Here is a 25,064-nt window from a genome sequence, read left to right as displayed (position 1 = left end):
TGTAAATGGACTAAATGCTCCAGTTAAGATACATAGGGTGTCAGAATGAATAAAAGGCAAGACTCATTGATATGCTGCCTACAAGAGACTCATCCTAGACCTACAGATACCTTCAGTGTGAAACTGGGGGGGGGGTGGATTTTATCAAGAAAGGATGCTATATTTTGTCAAATGCATTTCCCATATCTATTGAAAGGATCACATGGCTCTTCTCCTTTCTTTTGCTAATATTGATGTACACATTAATTTGCAAATAATGAACCAGCCCTGCACCCAGGTATAAATCCCACTTGTTCATGGTAATAATTCTTTTGATGTAGTGTTGAATTGGTTTGCTAGAATCTTGAAAATTTTGCATCCAGGGATGATTGGAAGATGGCGGCGTAGGAGGACGCTGGGCTCACCGCGCGTCCTGCTGATCACTTAGATTCCACCTACACCTGCCTAAATAACCCAGAAAACCACCAGAAGACTAGCAGAACGGAGTCTCCGGAGCCAAGCGCAGATGAGAGGCCCACGGAAGAGGGTAGGAAGGGCGGAGAGGCGGTGCGCACTACATGGACTTGCGGGAGGGAGCTGGGGCAGAGGGGCAGCCTGCTGGCCAAGCAGAGCCTCTGAGTCTGGCTTGCAAAAGCGGAGGGGCCAGACAGAGTGTGTTCCACAGCAAGCGCGACTTAGCATCTGGGAGGTCATAAGTTAACAGCTCTGCTCAGAAAGCAGGAAGGCTGGAGGACAAAGGGAGGGAGAGTTGCTGAGCCCCGGGACTACAGAGCTCAGTTTGGTGGGGAACAAAGAAGCTCGCCAGCACCATCTCCCTCGCCCATCCCCCAGCCAAAATCCCAAAGGGAACCAGTTCCTGCCAGGGAACTTGCTTGCTCCCCGCAAACACCCAACACTGTGCTTCTGCGGAGCCACCCCTCCAGCAGTGGGTCTGACTCCCTCCCGCTGCCACAGGGCCCCTCCTGAAGTGGATCACCTAAGGAGAAGCGAGCTAAGCCTGCCCCTCCTGCCCCCGTGCACCTTGCCTACCCACCCCAGCTAATATGCCAGATCCCCAGCACCACAAGCCCGGCAGTGTGCAAGTAGCCCAGACGGGCCACGCCACCCCACAGTGAATACCGCCCCTAGGACAGGGGAAGAGAAGGCACACACCAGACTGACTGTGGCCCCAGTGGTGGGCTGGGGGCAGACATCAGGACTGACTGTGGCCCCGCCCACCAACTCCAGTTATACACCACAGCACAGGGGAAGTGCTCTGCAGGTCCTCACCACTCCAGGGTCTATCCAAAATGACCAAACGGAAGATCCCCTCAAAAGAATCTCCAGGAAATGACAACAGCTAATGAACTGATCAAAAAGGATTTAAATGTGGGGCACCTGGGTGGCGCAGTCGGTTGAGCGTCCGACTTCAGCCAGGTCACGATCTCGCGGTCCGGGAGTTCGAGCCCCGCGTCGGGCTCTGGGCTGATGGCTCGAGCCTGGAGCCTGGAGCCTGTTTCCGATTCTGTGTCTCCCTCTCTCTCTGCCCCTCCCCCGTTCATGCTCTGTCTCTCTCTGTCCCAAAAATAAATAAAAAACGTTGAAAAAAAATTAAAAAAAAAAGGATTTAAATGATATAACAGAAAGTGAATTTAGAATAATAGTCATAAAATTAATCGCTGGGCTTGAAAACAGTATAGAGGACAGCAGAGAATCTATTGCTACAGAGATCAAAGGACTAAGTAACAGTCAGGAGGAGCTGAAAAACGCTTTTAACGAGATGCAAAATAAAATGTAAATGTCCACGGATCGGATTGAAGAGGCAGAGGAGAGAATAGGTGAACTAGAAGATAAAATTATGGAAAAAGAGGAAGCTGAGAAAAAGAGAGATAAAAAAATCCAGGAGTATGAGGGGAAAATTAGAGAACTAAGTGATACACTAAAAAGAAATAATATACACATAACTGGTATCCCAGAGGAGGAAGAGAGAGGGAAAGGTGCTGAAGGGGTACTTGAAGAAATTATAGCTGAGAACTTCCCTGAACTGGGGAAGGAAAAAGGCATTGAAATCCAAGAGACACAGAGAACTCCCTTCAGACGTAACTTGAATCGATCTTCTGCACGACATATCATAGTGAAACTGGCAAAATACAAGGATAAAGAGAAAATTCTGAAAGCAGCAAGGGATAAAGGTGCCCTCACATATAAAGGGAGACCTATAAGACTCGTGACTGATCTCTCTTTTGACACTTGGCAGGCCAGAAAGGATTGGCAGGAGATCTTCAATGTGTCGAACAGAAAAAAATATGCAGCCGAGAATCCTTTATTCTGTCATTTAGAATAGGAGAGATAAGGTCTTCCCAAACAAAAACTGAAGGAATTCGTCACCACTAAACCAGCCCTACAAGAGATCCTAAGCGGGATCCTGTGAGACAAAGTACCAGAGACATCGCTACAAGCATAAAACATACAGACATCACAATGACTCTAAACCCATATCTTTCTATAATAATACTGAATGTAAATGGATTAAATACTCCAACCAAAAGACATAGAGTATCAGAATGGATAAAAAAAAAAAAACAAGACCCATCTATTTGCTGTCTATAAAAGACTCATTTTAGACCTGAGGACACCTTTAGATTGAGAGTGAGGGGATGGAGAACTATCTATCATGCTACTGGAAGCCAAAAGAAAGCTGGAGTAGCCATACTTATATCAGACAACCTAGACTTTAAATTAAAGGCTGTAACAAGAGATGAAGAAGGGCATTATATAGTAATTACAGGGTCTATCCATCAGGAAGAGCTAACAATGATAAATGTCTATGCGCCAAATACGGGAGCCCCCAAATATATAAAACAATTACTCATAAACATAAGCAACCTTATTGATAACAATGTGGTCATTGCAGGGGACTTTAACACCCCACTTACAGAAATGGACAGATCATCTAGACACACGGTCAATAAAGAAACAAGGGCCCTGAATGAGACATTGGATCAGATGGACTTGACAGATATATTTAGAACTCTGCATCCCAAAGCAACAGAATATACTTTCTTCTCGAGTGCACATGGAACATTCTCCAAGATAGATCATATACTGGGTCACAAAACAGCCCTTCATAAGTTTACAAGAATTGAAATCATACCATGCATACTTTCAGACCACAATGCTATGAAGCTTGAAATCAACCACAGGAAAAAGATTGGAAAACCTCCAAAAGCATGGAGGTTAAAGAACACCCTACTAAAGAATGAGTGGGTCAACCAGGCAATTAGAGAAGAAATTAAAAAATATGTGGAAACAAATGAAAATGAAAATACAACAATCCAAACGCTTTGGGATGCAGCTGAAATGCCCAGAGTCTAAGAGACCCCCAAAAAGGAACCACCAGAGTCCAGAGTCAAAGCTAAGCAGCAAGGGTCATTTATTGCAGGTTCGAACCTGGACCTCTGCGCCCCCGTTGCCGGTGACGCCAAGAGGCCCTGAGAGAGGTTTTTACACCCCTTTTATAGACAGGTACAAACAAGTCATGGGGAAATCAGGAATTTTCCACAGTTACAGAGCTGTGATTGGTTGGTGTTTAAAGTTGGACACTTAACAGTATTCGATTGGTTCCTGCCTTTAGGTCAGACCACAACCGAGGGTACGGGTATCACAATGATTGATCAGGAGTACACGGATGTGCCAAGTAACAATGGTTGATCAAGAATATACGGATGTGCCAGGCAATAATGATTGATCAGGAATACATGGGCGTGCCAAGCAATTGTACAGAAGCGGAACAAGCTGGTTAAGCTTGGTTAGGTTTCAGTTTCCCATAACTTAAGCTTTTAAGTTTCAATTTTCTCAGGCCTCTCATTCCCCCCTTTCTCAAGTACCTGAGGACCCAATCTTGGGTCCTACAGTGTTACCTAATCAAGCTCGCTTTCCAGGTCTAGGAGCTGATACTGTGGTCTAAGGACCATTACCTGAATGGTGTTTAGTCTGTCCCTGATAAAGTTTATTATTTTGTTCGGTGTGCGAGATCCTCTTGGAGCTATTTAATTTTGGTCTGAACTATTCCTGATTTATTAGCATAAAAGCAACATTTTTCTTGTAGGGCTAAGCAGATGCCGCCTTGTTCTGCGGTTAGCAGATCTAACCCTCTTCTATTTTGTAACACCACTTCTGCTAGGGAATCTAGCTGATCTTGCAGATCCTGGATTGTCCCTGACAAGGCCTCGACATCGTTAATTAGTTGCCAAGAGAGTCGCAGATAGGAGTGTATGGAGACTCCTAATCCTGCTGTCCCGATAGTTAATGTACCTGTAATTCCTAGGCTTGTCAGGAGGGGGATAACAACCACAGCTCGTTTGGATCTGCCAGTTGCAAAGTTTAAACTAGGGATGGGCATGGGGGTTCCAGCAGACGGCGGCTCCAACTGAGCCACGGCAGCCGGCTTGAAGTTGCATATTATTATCACTAGCTTTTGCTGCCCTGTTACTCTGTAGGATAGCTGTAAAGTGGGTAGTGGAGTTGTCTGGCCCTATACATTGCTGATAGGAGTCATAACAAGAGCTATGCATCGACTCCTGGAAAGTAGAGCAAGGGCATTCTGCTGTGGGGGGCAGGGGCTTAGGTTTGTCAACACATAACCACTGCTGTTTTTGGGGTCCTGTGATGTCATAGGTCTGGGTTAAGTGAGCAATTGTGGTCCCACAGTCTTGGGTTTGAGTGTATCTTCGCTGATAGTGACCACCCCTTCCTATAGAGCCGGCTATTAGTCTTTTACCATGTGGCAGGGTAAGGGTTCTAAATACGCCACCTCTGCAATCACAGGGCCTTCCATACAGAACTTCATACAATTTCTGTTTGTCAACGGGGGCATTTGGTCCTCCCTCCAGGAGGTTGAGGTTGAGGGCTAGTAGGACAAGGGTTACTATCCTGAACATGTCTAGGGGAGGCACGGCACAAGGTTAGTTTGAGGGGGTTTTTCTTACTCCGGTCTACAGTCCAAGTAGTATTTTTATCAGTGTGTCCCACGAGGTCAGACAACGGGTCGACAGGCTTCACGTGGGTGTGGTGGATCCAGGTGGGGAGGTTATCTACCTTGATGGTGGTGGGAGTCGTCAGGATGATTTGGTAAGGTCCTTTTCACCTGGGTTCAAGGTTCTCCTGCCGGTGTCGCTTGACGAGGACCCAGTCTCCTGGATGATACTGATGAGGAGTGGGTGGGAGTTCTGCCTCATACAGTTCTTTTAGTTTAGGCCACACGGCCTCATCAACCTGCTGTAGAGCCCTGAGAGAAGACAAGAGGCTGTTATCTTGGTCTAATTGAATGAGGTTTGACTTAAGATTAGGTGTGGGTCTGCCAAACATGATTTCATAGGGTGTAAGGCCCAACTTGTATGGGGAGTTGCGAACCCTGTACAGAGCGTAGGGGAGTAACTCTACCCAGTTAGCGCCAGTCTCCATAGTCAATTTAATAAGGGTCTCTTTTAATGTTTTATTTATTTTTCCTACTTGTCCTGAGCTTTGGGGCCGGTAGGCACAATGTAATTTCTAATCTGCCCCAAGTACGGAAGCCAATCCCTGACTTACCTTAGACACAAATGCAGGTCCATTGTCTGACCCTATCATGACTGGAAAACCATACCTGGGCAGGATTTTTTCTAGGATCTTTTTGGCTACTATCTGCGCCGTTTTCTTCTTGGTTGGAAAGGCTTCAGTCCATCCTGAAAAAGTGTCTACGAACACTAGTAAGTATTTATAGCCGTATTTGCCGGGCTTTACCTCGGTGAAGTCCACTTCCCAGTGGGCTCCTGGTATGGTTCCTCTTTTTCGGTGGCCTTGGGCTGTGGCGTGTGGGTGCGCGTTCTGGAGTATTTTTGTCAGGATTGCATGGCCCAATTTTTCGGGAAGGATAAGGCAGTCTCTGGAGTCCCTCCACCATCCGTCTGTAACTTGGGTCATGGGGAACTCGCGCATCCAGATAAGATCATCTTCTGAGTATTCAGGCTATGGGGGTAAATCTCGGGGCCTTGGGTCTGGTAGCTGTGCAGGTATTACTTGGATGGATTTTTGTGCTACCTGGCGTGCAGTTTGGTCAGTTAGGTTATTTCCTCGAGAGATTGGATCAGTTATTTTTTTTGGTGACCCGGGCAATGTACTATAGCCAGTTTTTTTAGGGGCCCAAATAGCGGCCAATAGGGCCAGAATTTTATCTTTATTTTTGATGTCTTTGCCTTTAGCAGTGAGTAGTCCCCTCTCACGGTATATTGCCCCATCTGTATGGGCCGTGGCAAAGGTATACCGGCTGTCTGTATATACAGTCACTTTGTGGTCCCGCCCCATTCTTAATGCTTGGGTCAATGCAATTAGTTCTGCCCTTTGGGCAGAAGTCCCTGTGGGCAGAGCCTCTGCCCATATCACTTCAGTCTCAGATGTCACTGCTGCCCCCGCATACCTCTGTCCTTGATGGACGAAGCTGCTTCCATCAGTAAACCAGGTGACCTCAGCATCAGGTAATGGCCGGTCCTGTAGGTCTTTCCTTGTTCCATGGATCTGCGCTAGGATGTCGGCACCGTCATGGAGCGGGGAGTCCAGGTCAGGGTCGGGTAGCAGCGAGGCTGGGTTTAGAGTTCGGGGAGGGGTGTATGTGGTCCGCAAGGGATTTAACAGGAGTCCCTGATAGTGGACCATCCGAGCATTGCTCATCCACCTATCAGGGGGCTGCTTGAGTACTCCTTTGATGGCGTGGGGTGTGGTGACATGTAACTCTTGACCCAGGGACAGCTTATCAGCGTCTTTAACCATTAGGGCTGTAGCCGCTATTATCCGGAGTCAAGGGGGCCATCCTGAGGCTACAGGGTCCAGTGTTTTTTTTTTCTTCAAGAGATAGGCCACTGGTCTGGGCCACGAACCTAGATGCTGGGTTAGCACTGCCTTGGCTATGCCTTTATGTTCATCCACATATAAGTGGAAGTGCTTAGAGATATTGGGCAGTCCTAGAGCTGGGGCTGATAGGAGAGCTCTCTTTATCTGTTGGAATGTCTGCTCAGCTTCCGCAGACCATTCAAATGATGGTTGGTTTTTAGAGACTGCGTGTAAAGGGGTTTGGCCATGGCTTTGACCCCGAGCGCAGTTGCTTCTTTTTGGAACAGTCACGAATCCAATGTCCTTTTTCTTTACAGTAGGCGCATTGGTCTTTGTCTAGGGGGCGCCTAGGGGGGCGAGTTTTCTGCTTATCCTCTGGAGCGTCCCGATTATTATATACCCGCTGAGCAATGCAGAGTAAATCCTGGATCTGTTTTCCTTCTAAATCCTCTAATTTTTGGAGTTTCTTTTTGATGTCAGGGGCAGCCTGGTTTACAAAAGACAGATTTTCAGGGGCCTCAGGGTCCATGGGAGTGTACTGCCTAAAGGCTTCCATTAATCTTTCTAAAAAGTTGGCAGGGCTCTCTGTCTTACCTTGTATTACCAAGTACCCCTTGGCCAAATTGGTGGGCTTGCGTGCTGCAGCCCGGAGACTCGCCATTAGAGTCTGGCGATAAATGAGCAGTCGTCCCCTACCTTCTGCTGAGTTGTAGTCCCAATCAGGCCGAGTCAGGGGAAATGCTGCATTAATGAGGTCAGGGTTAACAGTGGGTCGACCATCTTCCTCGGGGACCAGCTTCCGCGCTTCAAGTTGAATTCTCTCCCTTTCTTCCGTGGTGAACAGGATTCGCAAAAGCTGTTGGCAGTCATCCCAGGTAGGCTGGTGGGTGAACATTGTGCTCTCTAGGAGGGCTATAAGATCTCTAGGGTTATCAGAAAACCGAGCATTTTGGGTTTTTCAATTATATAGGTCACTGGTGGGGAAGGACCAATACTGGAGTCGGGGATTGCCCGTTTCATCGGGGGGTCCTATTTCCCACAGGGGTAGGGCTACAGTGGAGTGGGGGAGGCGAGAGCTTGGCCGGCTGGCCCTTCACGGTTGGTTTCATTTTTAATAGGGCTAGGCATGGCTGCTGCTTGTAGCCTCCCTGGTTCTGGCACAGCTGCCGCTTCCCACCCCCCCCCCCCCGGTTCCCCTAGAGGGGCAACCAGCGCGCAACAGGTGTGGCGGCCGCTTCGGGCAGGGCCTGGGGTGCAAGGGGAGGGGGAAGACAGGGTGGAAGGTTTTCAACAAGATCTTGCCAGACGGGGATGTAGGGAACCTGGTCTGGGTGGCCCTGACCTTGGCAGCTATAGGCAAACAAAAAGTGCCCTCAGTAGGCCAGCCCACCCCGAAAGTGGGCCACTCAGACCGGCAGAAAGTGATGAGTCTCGACCGGCGGATGTCCAGGCTTAGGTTATGGCCTCTCTCCCTTCTTCCAGCCCGGACATCCTTGAAATTAGCTAGAAGAAGGGAGAGAGGTGTACTCTGGTTCTGTCCCATAGCCTGTATAGGAAAAAATAAATGGGCCAAGTTAGTTTCTGTTCTGGAAGTGAGTTGGATATACCTGCAGGGGGGAAGAGACAAGTTAAATCGCAAGCACGGCGGCAAACAGAAAGTGCCTTGGAGAAGAGACCAGATACAGAACGGGTGTCCGTAACCCAAACAAAGAGTTCTGATGGGCCAAAATAGTGCCCCAGACGGGAGCCAGAGGACGACTCCTACTGGTCCCAACTGACTTCCCTATACCGCGTCTGCCAGGGCTAGGTCAGTCACTGATACAGATCCCGCGCAGGAGAGCCAGAAACGAACAGAAAACAGACAGACACAGACACAGACACAGAGCTGGTTTACTTACCGATCGGTCTCAGAAATGACCCGTTGACTTGGGGTCTGGTGGGTTTGGGAGGGGCCTTCCTGGCCAATGCACCAAATGAAATGCCCAGAGTCTAAGAGACCCCCAAAAAGGAACCACCAGAGTCCAGAGTCAAAGCTAAGCAGCAAGGGTCATTTATTGCCGGTTCGAACCTGGACCTCTGCGCCCCCGTTGCCGGTGATGCCAAGAGGCCCTGAGAGAGGTTTTTACACCCCTTTTATAGACAGGTACAAACAAGTCATGGGGAAATCAGGAATTTTCCACAGTTACAGAGATGCGATTGGTTGGTGTTTAAAGTTGGACTTTAACAGTATTCGATTGGTTCCTGCCTTTAGGTCAGACCACAACCGGGGGTACGGGTATCACAATGATTGATCAGGAGTACACGGATGTGCCAAGTAACAATGGTTGATCAAGAATATACGGATGTGCCAGGCAATAATGATTGATCAGGAATACATGGGCGCACCAAGCAATTGTACAGAAGCGGAACAAGCTGGTTAAGGTTGGTTAGGTTTCAGTTACCCATAACTTAAGCTTTTAAGTTTCAATTTTCTCAGGCCTCTCACAGCGAAGGCAGTCCTGAGAGGAAAATACATTGCAATCCAGGCCTATCTCAAGAAACAAGAAAAATCCCAAATACAAAATCTAACAGCACACCTAAAGGAAATAGAAGCAGAACAGCAAAGGCAGCCTAAACCCAGCAGAAGAAGAGAAATAATAAAGATCAGAGCAGAAATAAACAATATAGAATCTAAAAAAACTGTAGAGCAGATCAATGAAACCAAGAGTTGGTTTTTTGAAAAAATAAACAAAACTGACAAACCTCTAGCCAGGCTTCTTAAAAAGAAAAGGGAGATGACCCAAATAGATAAAATCATGAATGAAAATGGAATTATTACAACCAATCCCTCAGAGATACAAACAATCATCAGGGAATACTATGAAAAATTATATGCCAACAAATTGGACAACCTGGAAGAAATGGACAAATTCCTAAACACCCACACTCTTCCAAAACTCAATCAGGAGGACATAGAAAGCTTGAACAGACCCATAACCAGTGAAGAAATTGAATCGGTTATCAAAAACCTCCCAAGAAATAAGAGTCCAGGACCAGATGGCTTCCCAGGGGAGTTCTACCAGATGTTTAAAGCAGAGATAATACCTACACTTCTCAAGCTATTCCAAGAAATAGAAAGGGAAGGAAAACTTCCAGACTCATTTATGAAGCCAGTATTACTTTGATTCCTAAACCAGACAGAGACCCAGTAAAAAAAGAGACCTACAGACCAATATCCCTGACGAATACAGATGCAAAAATTCTCAATAAGATACTAGCAAATCGAATTCAACAGCATATGAAAAGAATTATTTACCATGATCAAGTGGGATTCATTCCTGGGATGCTGGCCTGGTTCAACATTCGCAAATCCATCAACGTGATACATCACATTAATAAAAGAAAAGAGAAGAACCATATGATCCTGTCAATCAATGCAGAAAAGGCCTTTGACAAAATTCAGCACCCTTTCTTAATAAAAACCCTTGAGAAAGTCGGGATAGAAGGAACATAAAGATCATAAAAGCCATTTATTAAAAGCCCACAGCTAACATCGTCCTCAACGGGAAAAAACTGAGAGCTTTCTCCCTGAGATCAGGAACACGACAGGGATGCCCACTCTCACCGCTGTTGTTTAACATAGTGTTGGAAGTTCTAGCATCAGCAATCAGACAACAAAAGGAAATCAAAGGCATCAAAATTGGCAAAGATGAAGGCAAGCTTTCACTTTTTGCAGATGACATGATACTATACATGGAAAATCCGATAGACTCCACCAAAAGTCTGCTAGAACTGATACATGAATTCAGCAAAGTTTCAATATAGAAAATCAATGTACAGAAATCAGTTGCATTCTTACACACTAATAATGAAGCAACAGAAAGAAAAATAAAGAAACTGATCCCATTCACAATTGCACCAAGAAGCATAAAATACCTAGGAATAAATCTAACCAAAGATGTAAAAGACCTGTATGCTGAAAACTATAGAAAGCTTATGAAGGAAATTGAAGATATATAAAGAAATGGAAAAACATTCCATGCTCATGGATTGGAAGAATAAATATTGTCAAAATGTCAATACTACCCAAAGCTATCTACACATTCAATGCAATTCCTATCAAAATTGCACCAGCATTCTTCTCGAAACTAGAACAAGCAATCCTAAAATTCATGTGGAACCACAAAAGGCCCCGAATAGCCAAAGTAATTTTGAAGAAGAAGACCAAAGCAGGAGGCATCACAATCCCAGATTTTAGCCTCTACTACAAAGTTGTAATCGTCAAGACAGCATGGTATTGGCACAAAAACAGACACATAGACCAATGGAATAGAATGGAGACTCCAGAATTGAACCCACAAGCGTATGGCCAACTCATCTTTGACAAAGCAGGAAAGAACATCCAATGGAAAAAAGACACTCTCTTCAACAAATGGTGCTGGGAGAACTGGACAGCAACATGCAGAAGGTTGAAACTAGACCACTGTCTCACACCATTAACAAAAACAAACTCAAAATGGATAAAGGACCTGAATGTGAGACAGGAAACCATCAAAACCCTAGAGGAGAAAGCAGGAAAAGACCTCTCTGACCTCAGCCATAGCAATCTCTTACTCGACACATCCTGAAAGGCAAAGGAATTAAAAGCAAAAATGAATTACTGGGACCTTATGAAGATAAAAAGCTTCTGCACAGCAAAGGAAACAACCAACAAAACTAAAAGGCAACCAACGGAATGGGAAAAGATATTTGAAAATGACATATCGGACAAAGGGCTAGTATCCAAAATCTATAAAGAGCTCACCAAACTCCACACCCGAAAAACAAATAATCCAGTGAAGAAATGGGCAGAAAACATGAAAAGACACTTCTCTCAAGAAGACATCCAGATGGCCAAAAGGCACATGAAAAGATGCTCAACATCGCTCCTCATCAGGGAAATACAAATCAAAACCACACTCAGATATCACCTCACGCCAGAGTGGCCAAAATGAACAAATCAGGAGACTATATATGCTGGAGAGGATGTGGAGAAACGGGAACCCTCTTGTACTGTTGGGAATGCAAACTGGTGCAGCCACTCTGGAAAACAGTGTGGAGGTTCCTCAGAAAATTAAAAATAGACCTACCCTATGACCCAGCAGTTAGCACTGCTAGGAATTTACCCAAGTGATACAGGAGTACTGATGCATAGGGGCACTTGTACCCCAATGTTTTTAGCAGCACTCTCAACAATAGCCAAATTATGGAAAGAGCCTAAAATGTCCAGCAACTGATGAATGGATAAAGAAATTGTGGTTTATATACACAATGGAGTACTACATGGCAATGAGAAAGAACGAAAAATGGCCCTTTGTAGCAACGTGGATGGAACTGGAGAGTGTGATGCTAAGTGAAATAAGCCATACAAAGACAGATACCATATGTTTTCACTGTTATGTGGATCCTGAGAAACATAACAGAAACCCATGGGGGATGGGAAGGAAAAAAAAAGTGGTTAGAGTGGGAGAGAAGCAAAGCATAAGAGACTCTTAAAAACTGAGAACAAACTGAGGGTTGATGGGGGGTGGGAGGGAAGGGAGGGTGGGTGATGGGTATTGAGGAGGGCACCTTTTGGGATGAGCACTGGGTGTTGTATGGAAACCAATTTGACAATAAATTTCATATATTGAAAAAAAAAAGAAAGAAAATTTTTGCATCCAGATTCATCAAAGATATTGACCTATAATTCTTTTTAGTGCAGTCTTTGGTTTTGGAATCAAGGTAATGCTGGTTTCATAGAATAACTTTGGAAGCTTTCCTTCCATTTCTATTTTCTGGAATACTTTGAGGAGAATAGGTATTTATTATTCTTTAAATGTCTGGTAGAATTCCTGTGGGAAGCCATCTGGCCCAGGACTCTTATTTGTTGGTATATTTTTGATAAGTGATTCAATTTCTTTGCTGGTTATGGGCCTGTAAAAATTTTCTATCTCTTCCTATTTGAGGTTTGATAGTGTGTGGGTGTCTAGGAATTTGCCTGTTTCTTCCAGATTGTCCAGTTTGTTGGCATATAATTTTTCATAGTATTCTCTTATAATTGTATTTGTGTTCTTGCTTGTGATCTCTCCTCTTTCGCTGATTTTTATCTATGTGGGTCCTCACTTATCTTTTTGAGAAGTCTGGCTAGGAGGTTATAAATTTTGTTTATTCTTTCAAAAAACCAGCTTAGTTTCATTGATAAATTCTACTGATTTTATGGATATTTTATTGTTTATTTCTAATCTTTATTATTTCCCTTCTGCTGGCTTTGGGCTTTATTTGCTGCTCCTTTCCTAGCTCCATTACATGTAAGGTAGGGTTGTGTATTTGGGACCTTTCTTGCCTCTTCAGGTAGGCCTGTTTGGCAATCTATTTTCCTCTTAGGATGGCCTTCGTTACAACCCGAAGGATTTGGACTGTCATATTTTCATTTTCATTTGCTTCCATATATTTTTAAATTTCTTGTCTAATTTCTTGGTTCACCCATTCATTCTTCAGTAGGATATTCTTTAACATCCATATATTTGAAGGTTTTCCAAATTTTTCCTTGTTGTTGATTTCAAGTTTCATAGCACTGAGATCAGAAAATATGCATGGTATGATCTTAATCTTTTTGTACCTGTTGAGGGCTGATTTGTGACCTGATATGTGGTCTACTCTGGAGAATGTTCCATGTGCACTCACCATATATGAGAAGCCTGCAGCTAATATCATCCTCAACAGGGAAAAAAATGAGAGCTTTACCCTTAAGATTGGAAACATGACAGGGATGTCCACTCTCACGACTGTTGTCCAACATAGTACTGGAAGTCCTAGCCACAGCAATCGGACAACAAGATGAAATAAAACACATCCAAAACGGCAAGAAAGCCAAAGTAATGTTGAAAAAGAAACCCAAAGAAGGAGGCATCACAATCGCAGACTTTAGCCTCTACTACAAAGCTGTAATCATCAAGACAGTATGATATTGTCACAAAAACAGACACATAGACCAATGGAATAGAACAGAGAACCCAGAAATGGACCTACAGATATATTGCCAAGTAATCTTCAACAAAACAGGAAAGAGTACCTAATGGGAAAAAGAAAGTCTCTTTAGCAAATGATGCTGGGAGAACTGGACAGCAACATGAAGAAGAATGAAAGTGGACCACTTTTCTACACCATAAACAAAAATAAATTCAAAATGGATGAAAGACCTAAATGTGAGACAGGAAACCATCAAATCCTAGAGGAGAAAGCACGCAACAACCTCTTTGACCTCAGCCACAGCAATTTCTTGTTTAACACATCTCCAAAGGCAAGGGAATTAAAAGCAAAAATGAACTATTGGAACCTCATCAAGATAAAAAGCTTCTGCACAGCAAAGGAAACAATCAACCAAAAAGAGAGCCCAGGCAAGCAACAGAAAGAAGACATTTGCAAATGACATATCAGATAAAGGGTTAGCATCCAAAATCTATAAAGAACTTACCAAACTCAACACCCCAAAACCAAATAATCCAGTGAAAAAATGGGCAGAAGACATGAATAGACACTCTTCCAAAGAAGATATCCAGATGGCTAACAGAAACATGAAAAGGTGCTCAACATTGCTCATCATCAGGGAACTATAAATCAAAACCACACTGAAATACCACCTCACACTGGTCAGAACGGCTGAAATTAACAACTCAGGAAACAACAGATTTTGGCGAGGATGTGGACAAAGAGGAACCAGAACCTTCTTGCACTGTTGGTAGGAATGCAAACTGGTGCAGCCACCCTGGAAAACAGTGTGGACGTTCCTCAAAAAATTAAAAATAGAATTACCCTATGACCCAGCAATAGCACTACTAGGAATTTATCCAAAGTATACAGTAGTGCTTATTTATAGGGGTACATGTACCCCAATGCTTATAGCAGTGCTATCACAATAAATTATGGACAGAGCCCAAATGTCCATCAACCCATTAACTGATGAATGGATAAAGAAGATGTGTACACACACACACACACACACACACAGTGGAATACTACTCGGTGATGAAAAAGAATGAAATCTTGCCATTTGCAACAACGTGGATGGAACTGGAGCATATTATGCTAAGTGAAATAGGTTAAAAAATACAGATAACTTATTTTCACTCATACATGGAATTTGAAGAAGCTTAACAGAATATACCACAGGGGAAGGGAAGGAAAAGACAACACAAAGATCTTCTGCTGGCTATGTGAAGTCATGCAGGGAACACGTGCAGATCCAAGGAGTGTCAGGAAATTGCAGCAGATTTTGTATCTAACTGTCCTCTGCGGGATCATGGGGCTCTGTGTCTCATAATACTATCACATTTGATAGCCTTGAGACCAGAACATTGCTGACATTTCAGCAATTACTCCATTCACCCTTCCAGACTTACAATACACTCTCTAGAAATAACTCCACAGGGATAATCCTTATAAAGCATTTATAAGCTCACACTTAATAAACACTCAACTAAAGGTAGCACTGTTTTCATTTGGTAACCCACATAAAGTTATATATCCTATTGAGTTAGAAAATAAAGCTGGTTGAAACTGGGAAAAACTAGCTCCCTACACAAATCACTACCACTACTCTATGCTAGTAATGGTTTCCATTTACAACATACTTTTAAAGTAGAAGCTTCCTAGTTATTATGTTTGTGTAAAACAGTACTTCACAAACTTTTAGATCCCTTTGAAAATCAGTGGTCTATACTATATATATCTTAGTTCATATAATGCCTTCAACTTATCCTTATAAACTTAGTGAACACGTCTTCATACTCCTCTTTCTACATTTCTTCTTTTCCCTAAAGCTGTGGTTCCTCAAGTATAGCCCATAGACCAGCAGGATCAGTATCTGCTTCACCAGGGAACTTGTCAGAAATGCAGACTCCTGGGTCCCACCCCAGACCTACAGAACCTGGAAATCTGGGTACTGGGTGTGGGGCAGCAGTGTTTCAACAATTTCTCTTCCAAGTGATTCTAGTGCCTGCTCCAGTTTGAAAACTATTGCCCTTTCCTAATAACATCACTAACATAGCCTATAAAAACCATCATTTCATTGTATCAATAATCCCATAATATTCATATCTCTAGTTTTGATTTCATCTCTCCATTTCTGTGTATATGCTTTCACTATTCACTTGTGTTTATTTCAGTTTCTAGGTGGTTCCATCTTGGACAAATATCTATCACAAAACATATTTTTGTCGGGGCGCCTGGGTGGCGCAGTCGGTTAAGCGTCTGACTTCAGCCAGGTCACGATCTTGCGGTCCGTGAGTTCGAGCCCCGCGTCAGGCTCTGGGCTGATGGCTCAGAGCCTGGAGCCTGTTTCCGATTCTATGTCTCCCTCTCTCTCTGCCCCTCCCCCGTTCATGCTCTGTCTCTCTCTGTCCCAAAAATAAATAAATGTTGAAAAAAAAATTTAAAACATATTTTTGTCTTCAGTGACAAAGAAGACTAGTTGGTCATTACAATAGGAAGGATCAAGCTAAATCATAACTTAATTTTTCTAACCTTTCATTCTTTTATGCATCCTCTAAGTCCAAATTATAACTAGAATCTGAGCAAGGGTTGAACAAGAGCAAATAATAACTACACTTTTTTCACACTTACCTGATTTAATGTCTATATCTGTATCTATCTGTCCACTTTCTAACTACCTTCAAATATAACCCCATATATTGAGGATGAGAACATATCAACTCATAGCTCATATTAGTCACAGAACAGACCCCCACTTCATTTACTCTTCTTCATTTTCCTAGATATTAAGAAAATAAAGAATCTAGAATATCTACTAAAAAACTCCCCTTCTGCAGAGGATTAATACAACCGTTGATAAAATTAGTTCCATGACCTTTTAAAGCTTGATAATTTTAATCTACATAATGTAGACTACCTAAAAACCATGTTCTTCACTGCTTAGTGAAAACTACTTCTCCCAACTGAGGATGATAAGATTGGGAAGGGTGAGGTTCTGTTGGTCTAGAAGTTTTCTTCATGATATAGAGAAAAGAGAAATGAGATGAATACACTGTGTTATAGATTTACCAAATGTTTTTGTGTTCTTTTATTGTATCTACAGAAGCAGATAAAGAGCTTTGAATAATTCTAGTTAGTGTTATCAAGCTCCTTTTCTCCTAGTTAACAATGCTTCATCTTTTCATTAGGCGATGAAATAAAACACAACTTCTTGAAAAATATTTTAATATTACTTGATCAGCATAGTGTAATTATGGGATAATTAGATGTAATGGGATACATCCCATTAGATGTAATGGGATACATAAAGTTAACCATTCCTGGACCACAGAGAAAGAATACTTATATCTCATAAATCTTATCTCTTTTCCCTCAACTTTTTATTCATTGCTTCTCCAGCTGCAACCTAGAAGAAGCTTTCAACACACCTCAGGCCTATATTACTGCCACAGCTTCTCCAGCTGCCACCAGTCAGCCCATATAGTCAGGGTTAATTTTCTTTCAAAATTCCTTTCACATAATTCCCTCCTCAAAAACCTACAATGGTATCCTATTTCCTATCACATAATATCTAAACTCTTCTAACTTTAAGACTATAATCTGCCTCCATCCTTCCTATCCAACTTTATTCTATAATATTTCCCAAACAGCAGATCCCCTCCCCATAGGATAACTATGAAATTCATTTGCTCTTTCTTAGGGAAAAAGTTGAAAAGACAAGGAAAAGAAAACAGACACTGAAATCCCTAACAGCAAAAGTTTATTTACAGTTGAAGTTAAGGAATAATTTTAATGCATGCTGAGAAATTAGTAATATTCCAAACTTATAGGTTACTATCCAATGAGGAATACAAGATGATGTTGGAAAAGGCTATGGCATACACAACTATTAGAACCAGGTTATCAGAACACACACTATTAGAATCTTGTTATCAGAACACTTACATATCACATACTTTTATGTCACATCAAGTCCATGAACAGCTCATTTTCTAACTTCTCACTGGCTATTTTAGTAAATAGCATTCAAGGTTAAACGTTAAGACTGATGTGGGGAAGAAATACACAAGTGGTAAGCATCACATTTCAGAGCCTACATATATGAATACAACATTAAGATTAATTAAGAAACAGTATTTCAAAATTTTTTGAAACAACATGTGGCAATGTTTAGCGCATGAGGAGACACTGTTTTGGTCCATCCACTCTCTCCAGCTTTTCAAAGTGTTTCCTGGCATTGCGGATGTTGATCAGAGTAGCTGCAGAAGCTGAGGGTAGGGAGGGTAGGGGTGGAAGAGATACCAAACATAATAAATACAAGCAGCCAACGGAATGTCTGACTAGTAAAAACAAATAAATAAACAAAAGAGAGCCAAATCTCTCAAAATAGGTCACAGAGAACATACAGGAATAGGAGGTCCCAAGTTAACTATGATTTAATTTTTCTGAATAAGCAGAAGACTTGTTTATATTTAAATATATTTCCAAAATAAAATTTCCAAATCTTTTTTTGGTTCATTTTTAGAATAAAACCCATTATGTTATGTTGTATTTTAATATTAACCTAAGTAGGAAAAGCCAGTGGATCAGAGATAATTTATTTAAACTTCTGGGAACATCCTGGAAACACTGCTAGAACCTTTATTTCAGTAGTTATGATGAACATGGCTATTATGGCATGGAAGTACCAAATACATCCTTTTATGCCCAGGGTACAAATGTGGGAATATAGTATTTAGGAATATACAGTGACATATAAAATGGTTCAGCATTTAGTAATCCAGAGCTTAGACTGATTAGTCTTTTGAAAATTTATACTATATGAAGCATAAATCATACATATGGGTTCTCTTTTCTTTAAAATCCCTAGATTTAGTACCTTGATTTCTGAAATTTCATGAAGAAAAAAAAAACAAATCTAAATTATTTTTAAGCTTCAAAATATAAGTTTAGTAAACAAAAAACTAGTTATTACTAGTACTAAAATAGCTTTTTTATTGTGGTAAATAATACATATAACAAGAAATTTACCATTCTAACCATTTAAAAATATACAGGTCAGTGGCATTAAGTATATTCCCACTGCTGTGCAACCATCCCCACTACAAGATGTTTGTTCATTATCTAATAAAGTACTACCTCTAGGGCAATTAGTTTAAAGAATGAAGCTTTAAATCTATGTCAGCTAAGTTTGAACTTACGAATGGATGGATCAGACATCACGACCATCACATAAGTGTTGGATGTAAAGATGTCAATGAAAGCAGCAAAGTTAGAGTTCCTGACTTCCATGCTCTGGAAAGAAGCAGCTAGCTTGCTATAAGTGAAATGAGAAAAAGTAGTAAAGAACATAAAATAATAGCAATATAAAAAATTCTTACTTTGTATGTTGAACATTCAATAGCATTATACCTTGATTCACCACTTCATTAAGACAGTTAATCACTAACTTCACTTTGTTTTCCAAGGAAACTCTAATGCTAAATTTACTATGTTTTGGAAAGTGACTTAGAAAGTGGATTAGGACTTGACATTGACTGTGAAATGGGCTTAGACCTAGATCCATGTTAAAATAACAGATTACAAAAGATTTCTCTAATATTTAAGAAGTTTAGGTTGAAATTTTCCTATCATTGTGATTAATAACTATTTTTGAATGTTCATTATATTGAAATTAGAGAAATGATCCCATTTCTTTAAAAACAAACAAGGTAATTATATTTGCATGCCATTTGCTATTTCTTCTTAAAAATGTTAGCATAAACATGCCAGTAAGTCTCACAGTGTGCTAAGACATAAAAAGAGTAAACTTATACTTTTTCTATTGTCTGGGCATCAAAGTTTTACCAGGATAAGGATTTTGATTATTACATATTTACTAAATTATAATGTTCAGCCATTCCTTCTTCCTATATTCACAATGCTAAGATTCAAACCGTATTTAATCAAAAGTGAGACAACATGATTAGACATTTCAAGACTGTATTCTGTACCATTCCTGAATCAGTATCTCACTATTTTAATTACTATAGTATTATAGCAAAATTTTTATTTGGTAGGGTAAATTCTCCTTTCTTCTTTTTTAAAACTCCCTTGGGTATTTTCTGTTTATTTCTTCCTACATAGTATCGAATATCTCAAAAGGTTTTTCTGCTTAGATATTTTTCACATGCTTCTTCTGTATCAGTTGAGTTTGAATTAAAGGACAATGACTTTCACCTGAACCAACTGTAAGCTCCCTTAGAGTTTAGCTTTCTTTTCAATTAAAAGAACTACTCTGAGCACAAAAGTGCAATCTACTGTGGTTATCTGAACCTCTCAAAAGTGACAACTTTTTCCAGACATAAATAGATCACAAAAGATCTCTTACCTGCAGCTCAGCTTAAATTGCTTAATAATGTTGCTGATTTTCTCAAATCTGTGGGCATCACGCTGCTCTTTACAGTGATAGTGAGAAATCACCTATGAAAAAAAGCAATACTCTTAAATATGCAAAGTAGTCATATCACCTTCTGCTACTTAATCCTCAAGTTAGACCTCTGTCAGTTTCTTGGTCACCCTGATTTTCAGGATAGACTTGGCACCCAGCCTTACTGTCTCTTCTTCTCTCCCATATCCTGCCAATGTACTGCATAATTTCAACATCCCTATGGATAACCTATACAGTAGTGTTCATTTATAATTTTATTGGACATTAAAATATTACCTATTTTGGTTTCACTGCTGTTATTTCTCATTTATGTTAATTAAATGGTCATCTTATTTCAGTATTTCACAGGATGTTTTTGATTTAAAAAGTACAAATTAGGGGCACTTGGGTGGTCAATCGGGTAAGCATCTGACTTTGGCTCAGGTCATGATCTTGTGGTTCCTGAGTTCGAGCCCCATGTTGGGCTCTGTGCTGACAGCTCAGAGTCTGGAGCTTGCTTGGGATTCTGTGACTCCCTCTCTCTCATCCCCTCCCCCACTCATACTTTGTCTCTCAAAAAATAAATAAACATTAAAAGTTTTTTAAAAAGTACAAATTTAAAAAAATTAAATATTTTTAGTGGTTCTTCAGATGTACATAATGTACTGATTTTTTAACAGATTTTTAATGTTTATTTATTTTTTTAAGGTATATTCATTTTTCACACAGAGAGAGAGAGAGACAGCGCATAAGTAGAGGAAGGGCAGAGAGAGAGGGAGACACAGAATCTGAAGCAGGCTCTAGGCTCTGAGCTGTCAGCACAGAGCCAGACGTGGGGCTCGAACCCACAAACTGTGGATCATGACCTGAGCCAAAGTCAGACACCTAACTGACTGAACCACTCAGGCGCCCCCCTAGTGTACTGATTTTAATGAAGGCTATACCTAAGTAGCTTTTGGCATCACATTTAAAAATCTTAAGTATGCCTTGAGGAGAACCCCTGCATGTCCCTGCCCCTTTCCTACCAGTGCCCCCTACATGTTGTTAGCTGAGTGTCCCATGGGGCCTGAGGCATTTACTCTGAAACAATTAGAATGTTCAAAGCAGGCTGGAGTCACATAGATACAGAAGCCAGGAATAATGGAATAAGACTGCAGTTCTATTCTGTTGGTTTCTGGAACTGAGGGCATAATTAAGAGGAATAGCCAGGGACATTCATATTGCAGCACTACAAGTGAAATTCTTGGACTGGTGCAAGATGGACAAGAGTAAAATTATTTGCCCAGAATGTTTTCATTACTCAAGAATCAATGTCGAATGTATTGGGTGGGATCCAGGGGAAGATGGCAGCATAGGAGGATACTGGGCTCACCTTGTCCTGCTGATCACATAGATTCCACCCACACCTGCCTAAATAACCCAGAAAACCAACAGAAGACTAGCAGAATGGACTCTCTGGAGCCAAGCGTAGCCAAGAGGACTCATGGAAGAGGGCAGAAAGGGTGGAGAGGCGGTGCGTGCTACACGGACCGGAGGGAGGGACCCGGGGTGGTGGAAAGGTAGTCCACCCGGCAAGGCAGAGCCCCTGAAGTCTGGCATACAAAAGCGGAGGGGCCGGACTCGGTGAGTTCTGACAGCCATCGAGACTTAACATCTGGAATGTTAAAAGTCAAAAGCTCTGCTTGGAGAGCAGGAGGGCGAGAGGACACCAGGAGGGAGAGTTGTTAATCCCGGGAAGACAGAGCTCAGCTTGGCAGGGGAACAAAGGTGCTGGCAAGAACCATCTCCCTCTCCCATCCCCCAGCTGTAAACCCAAAAGGAACCATTTTCCATCACCAAACTTGCTTGAACTGCGCCAACACCCACAGCTGTGCTTCTGTGGATCCATCCCTACGACAGGTCTGCCTCCCTCCCAGTGCTGCAGGGCCCCTCCCACAGGGGACCACAGACAGCAAAGCAAGCTTAGCCTGCCCCTCCTGCCCCTGTGCACCTTGCAGATACACCCCAGCTAATACAACAGATCCCATCAAAGCAGCACCACAAGCCTGGCAGTGTATAAGTAGCCTGGACAGGAGCCACACCACTCCACAGTGAGTCCTTCCCCTAGGAAAGGAGAAGATAAAGGTACACACCAGTCTGACTGTGGCCCCAGTGGTGGGCTGGGGACAGACATCAAATCTGACTGTGGCCCCACCCACCAACACAAGTTACTCCAGACAGCACAGGGGAAGTGCCCTGCAGTTCAGCGCCACCCCAGGAAGTACCCAAAATGACTAAACGGAAGAACTCTCCTCAAAAGAAACTCCAGGAAGTAGAAACAGCTAATGAATTGATCAAAAATGACTTAAGCAATCTAATGGAACAATAATTTAGAATAATAATCATAAAATTAATTGCTGGGCTTGAAAAAAGCATAGAGGACACCAAAGAATCTGTTGCTACAGAGATAAAGGGACTAAGAAATAGACATGAGGAGCTAAAAAATGCTATAAATGAGGTGCAAATATAATGGAGGGGACCACAGCTCGTAATGAAGAGGCAGAGGAGAGATTGGTGAATTGGAAGATAAAATTATGCATACATTCTTCTCCAGTGCACATGGAACGTTCTCCAGAATAGACCATATACTGGGACACAAATTAGCCCTAAGTAAGTACAAAAGGATCGAGATCATACCATGCATATTTTCAGACCACAATGCTATGAAACTCCAAATCAACCACAAGAAAAATTTGGAAAGGTAACAACTATTGGAGACTGAAGAAAATCCTACTAAAGAATGAATGGGCTAACCAAGCAGTTAAAGAAGAAATTAAAAAGTATATGGAAGTCAATTAAAATGATAGCACCACAACCCAAAACCTCTGGGACGCAGCAAAGGTGGTCATAAGAGGAAAGAATATACCAATCCAGGCCTTGCTAAAGAAGGAAGAAAGATCTCATATACACAACATAACCTTATGCCTTAAGGAGCTGGAACAAGAACAGCAAATAAAACCTAAAACCAGCAGAAGACAGGAAATAATAAAGATTAGAGCAAAAATTAATGCTATCGAAACCAAAAAAAGAGTAGAACAGATCAATGAAACCAGAAGCTGGTTCTTTGAAATAATTAACAAAATTAATAAACCAATAGCCAGTTTGATTAAGAAGAAAAAGGAAAGGACCCAAATAAATAAAATCAAGAATGACAGAGTAGAAATCACAACCAACACAACAGAAATAAAAACAATAATAAGAGAATATTATGAGCAATTATATGCCAACAAAATTGGAAATCTGGGAGAAATGGACAAATTCCTAGAAACATACACTACCAAAACTGAAACAGGAAGAAATAGAAAATTTGAACAGACCCATAACCAGTAAGGAAATCGAATTAGTAATAAAAAATCTGACAAAAACTAGAGTCCAGAGCCAGATGGCTTTCCAGGGAAATTCTACCAAACATTTAAGGAAGAGTTAACACTTATTCTCTTGAAACTGTTCCAAAAAATTGAATGGAAGGAAAACTTCCAAACTCTTTCTATGAAGCCAGCATTACCTTGATTCCAAAACCAGACACAGACCCCACTAAAACGGAGAATTATAGACCAATTTCCGTGATGAACATGGATGCAAAAATCCTCAACAAGATATTAGCCAACCGGATCCAACAATACATTAAAAAAATTATTCACCACGACCAAGTGGGATTTATACCTAGGATGCAGGGCTGGTTCAATATCCTCAAAACAATTAATGTGACTCATCACATCAATAAAAGAAAGGACAAGAAGCATATGATCCTCTCAATAGATGCAGAGACAGCATTTGACAAAATACAGCATCCTTTCTTGATAAAAACCCTCAAGAAAGTAGGGATAGAAGGAGGATACCTCGAGATCATAAAAGACATATACAAGCAACCCAATGCTAATACATTCTCAATGGGGAAAAACTGAGAGCTTTCCCCCTAAGGTCAGGAACAAGACAGGGATATCCACTCTCGCCACTGTTATTCAAATTAGTATTGGAAGTCTTAGCCTCTGCAATCACACAACACAAAGAAATAAAAGGCATCCAAATCGACCAGGAGGAAGTCAAACTTTCACTCGTCACAGGTGACATGATACTCTATATGGAAAACCCAAAAGATTCCACCAAAAAACAGCTAGAACTGATTCATAAATTCAGCAAAGTTGTGGGATATAAAATCAATGCACAGAAATCGGTTGCATTCCTATACACCAACAATGAAGTGACAGAAAGAGAAATCAAGGAATTAATCCCATTTACAGTTGTACCAAAAACCATAAATTACCTAGGAATAAATCTAACCAAAGATGTGAAAAATCTATACACTGAAAACTATAGAAAGCAGATGAAAGAAACTGAAGAAGACACAAAGAAATGGAAAAAGATTCCATGCTCCTGGATAGGAAGAACAAATATTGTTAAAGTCTCAATACTACCCAAAGCAATCTACATATTCAATGCGATCCCTATCAAAGTAACACCAGTATTCTTCACAGAACTAGAAAAAATAATCCCAAAATTTGTATGGAACCAGAAAAGACTCCAAATAGTCAAAGCAATCTTGAAAAAGAAAACCAAAGCAGGACGCATCACAATGCCAGACTTCAAGCTATACCACAAAGCTGTAATCATCAAGACAGTATGGTAATGGCAGAAGAACAGACATTCAGATCAATGGAACAGAATAGAGAACCCAGAAATGGACTCACAAACGTATGGGCAGCTAATCTTTGACAAAGCAGGAAAGAATATCCAATGGAATAAAGACAGTCTTTTCAGCAAGTAGTGCTGGAAAAACTGGACA

The 25,064-nt window shown here is 41.6% G+C and overlaps 1 protein-coding gene across 5 annotated transcripts in view; it reads right to left on the bottom strand.

Annotated features, from left to right (window-relative positions):
* Positions 1–17,576: 17,576 nt before the first annotated feature.
* Positions 17,577–25,064, bottom strand: part of RRAGB (Ras related GTP binding B) — a 51,218-nt gene continuing 43,730 nt past the window's right edge. For all 5 annotated transcript variants that reach the window (XM_023248918.2, XM_023248919.2, XM_006943774.5 and 2 more), the window contains 3 exons: positions 20,204–20,295; positions 19,035–19,150; positions 17,577–18,101 (listed from right to left, as the gene is read on the bottom strand). In XM_023248918.2, the coding sequence (XP_023104686.1) occupies positions 18,004–18,101; positions 19,035–19,150; positions 20,204–20,295 (306 nt within the window). In that variant the 3' untranslated portion in view covers positions 17,577–18,003. The remainder of the gene's footprint in view (positions 18,102–19,034; positions 19,151–20,203; positions 20,296–25,064) is intronic.

Source organism: Felis catus, chromosome X (genome assembly GCF_018350175.1).
Source record: "Felis catus isolate Fca126 chromosome X, F.catus_Fca126_mat1.0, whole genome shotgun sequence".
Taxonomy (NCBI): Eukaryota; Metazoa; Chordata; class Mammalia; order Carnivora; family Felidae; genus Felis; species Felis catus.
The sequence above is the reverse complement of the archived record's forward strand: the minus strand, read 5'-3'. Positions and strand labels throughout refer to the sequence as shown.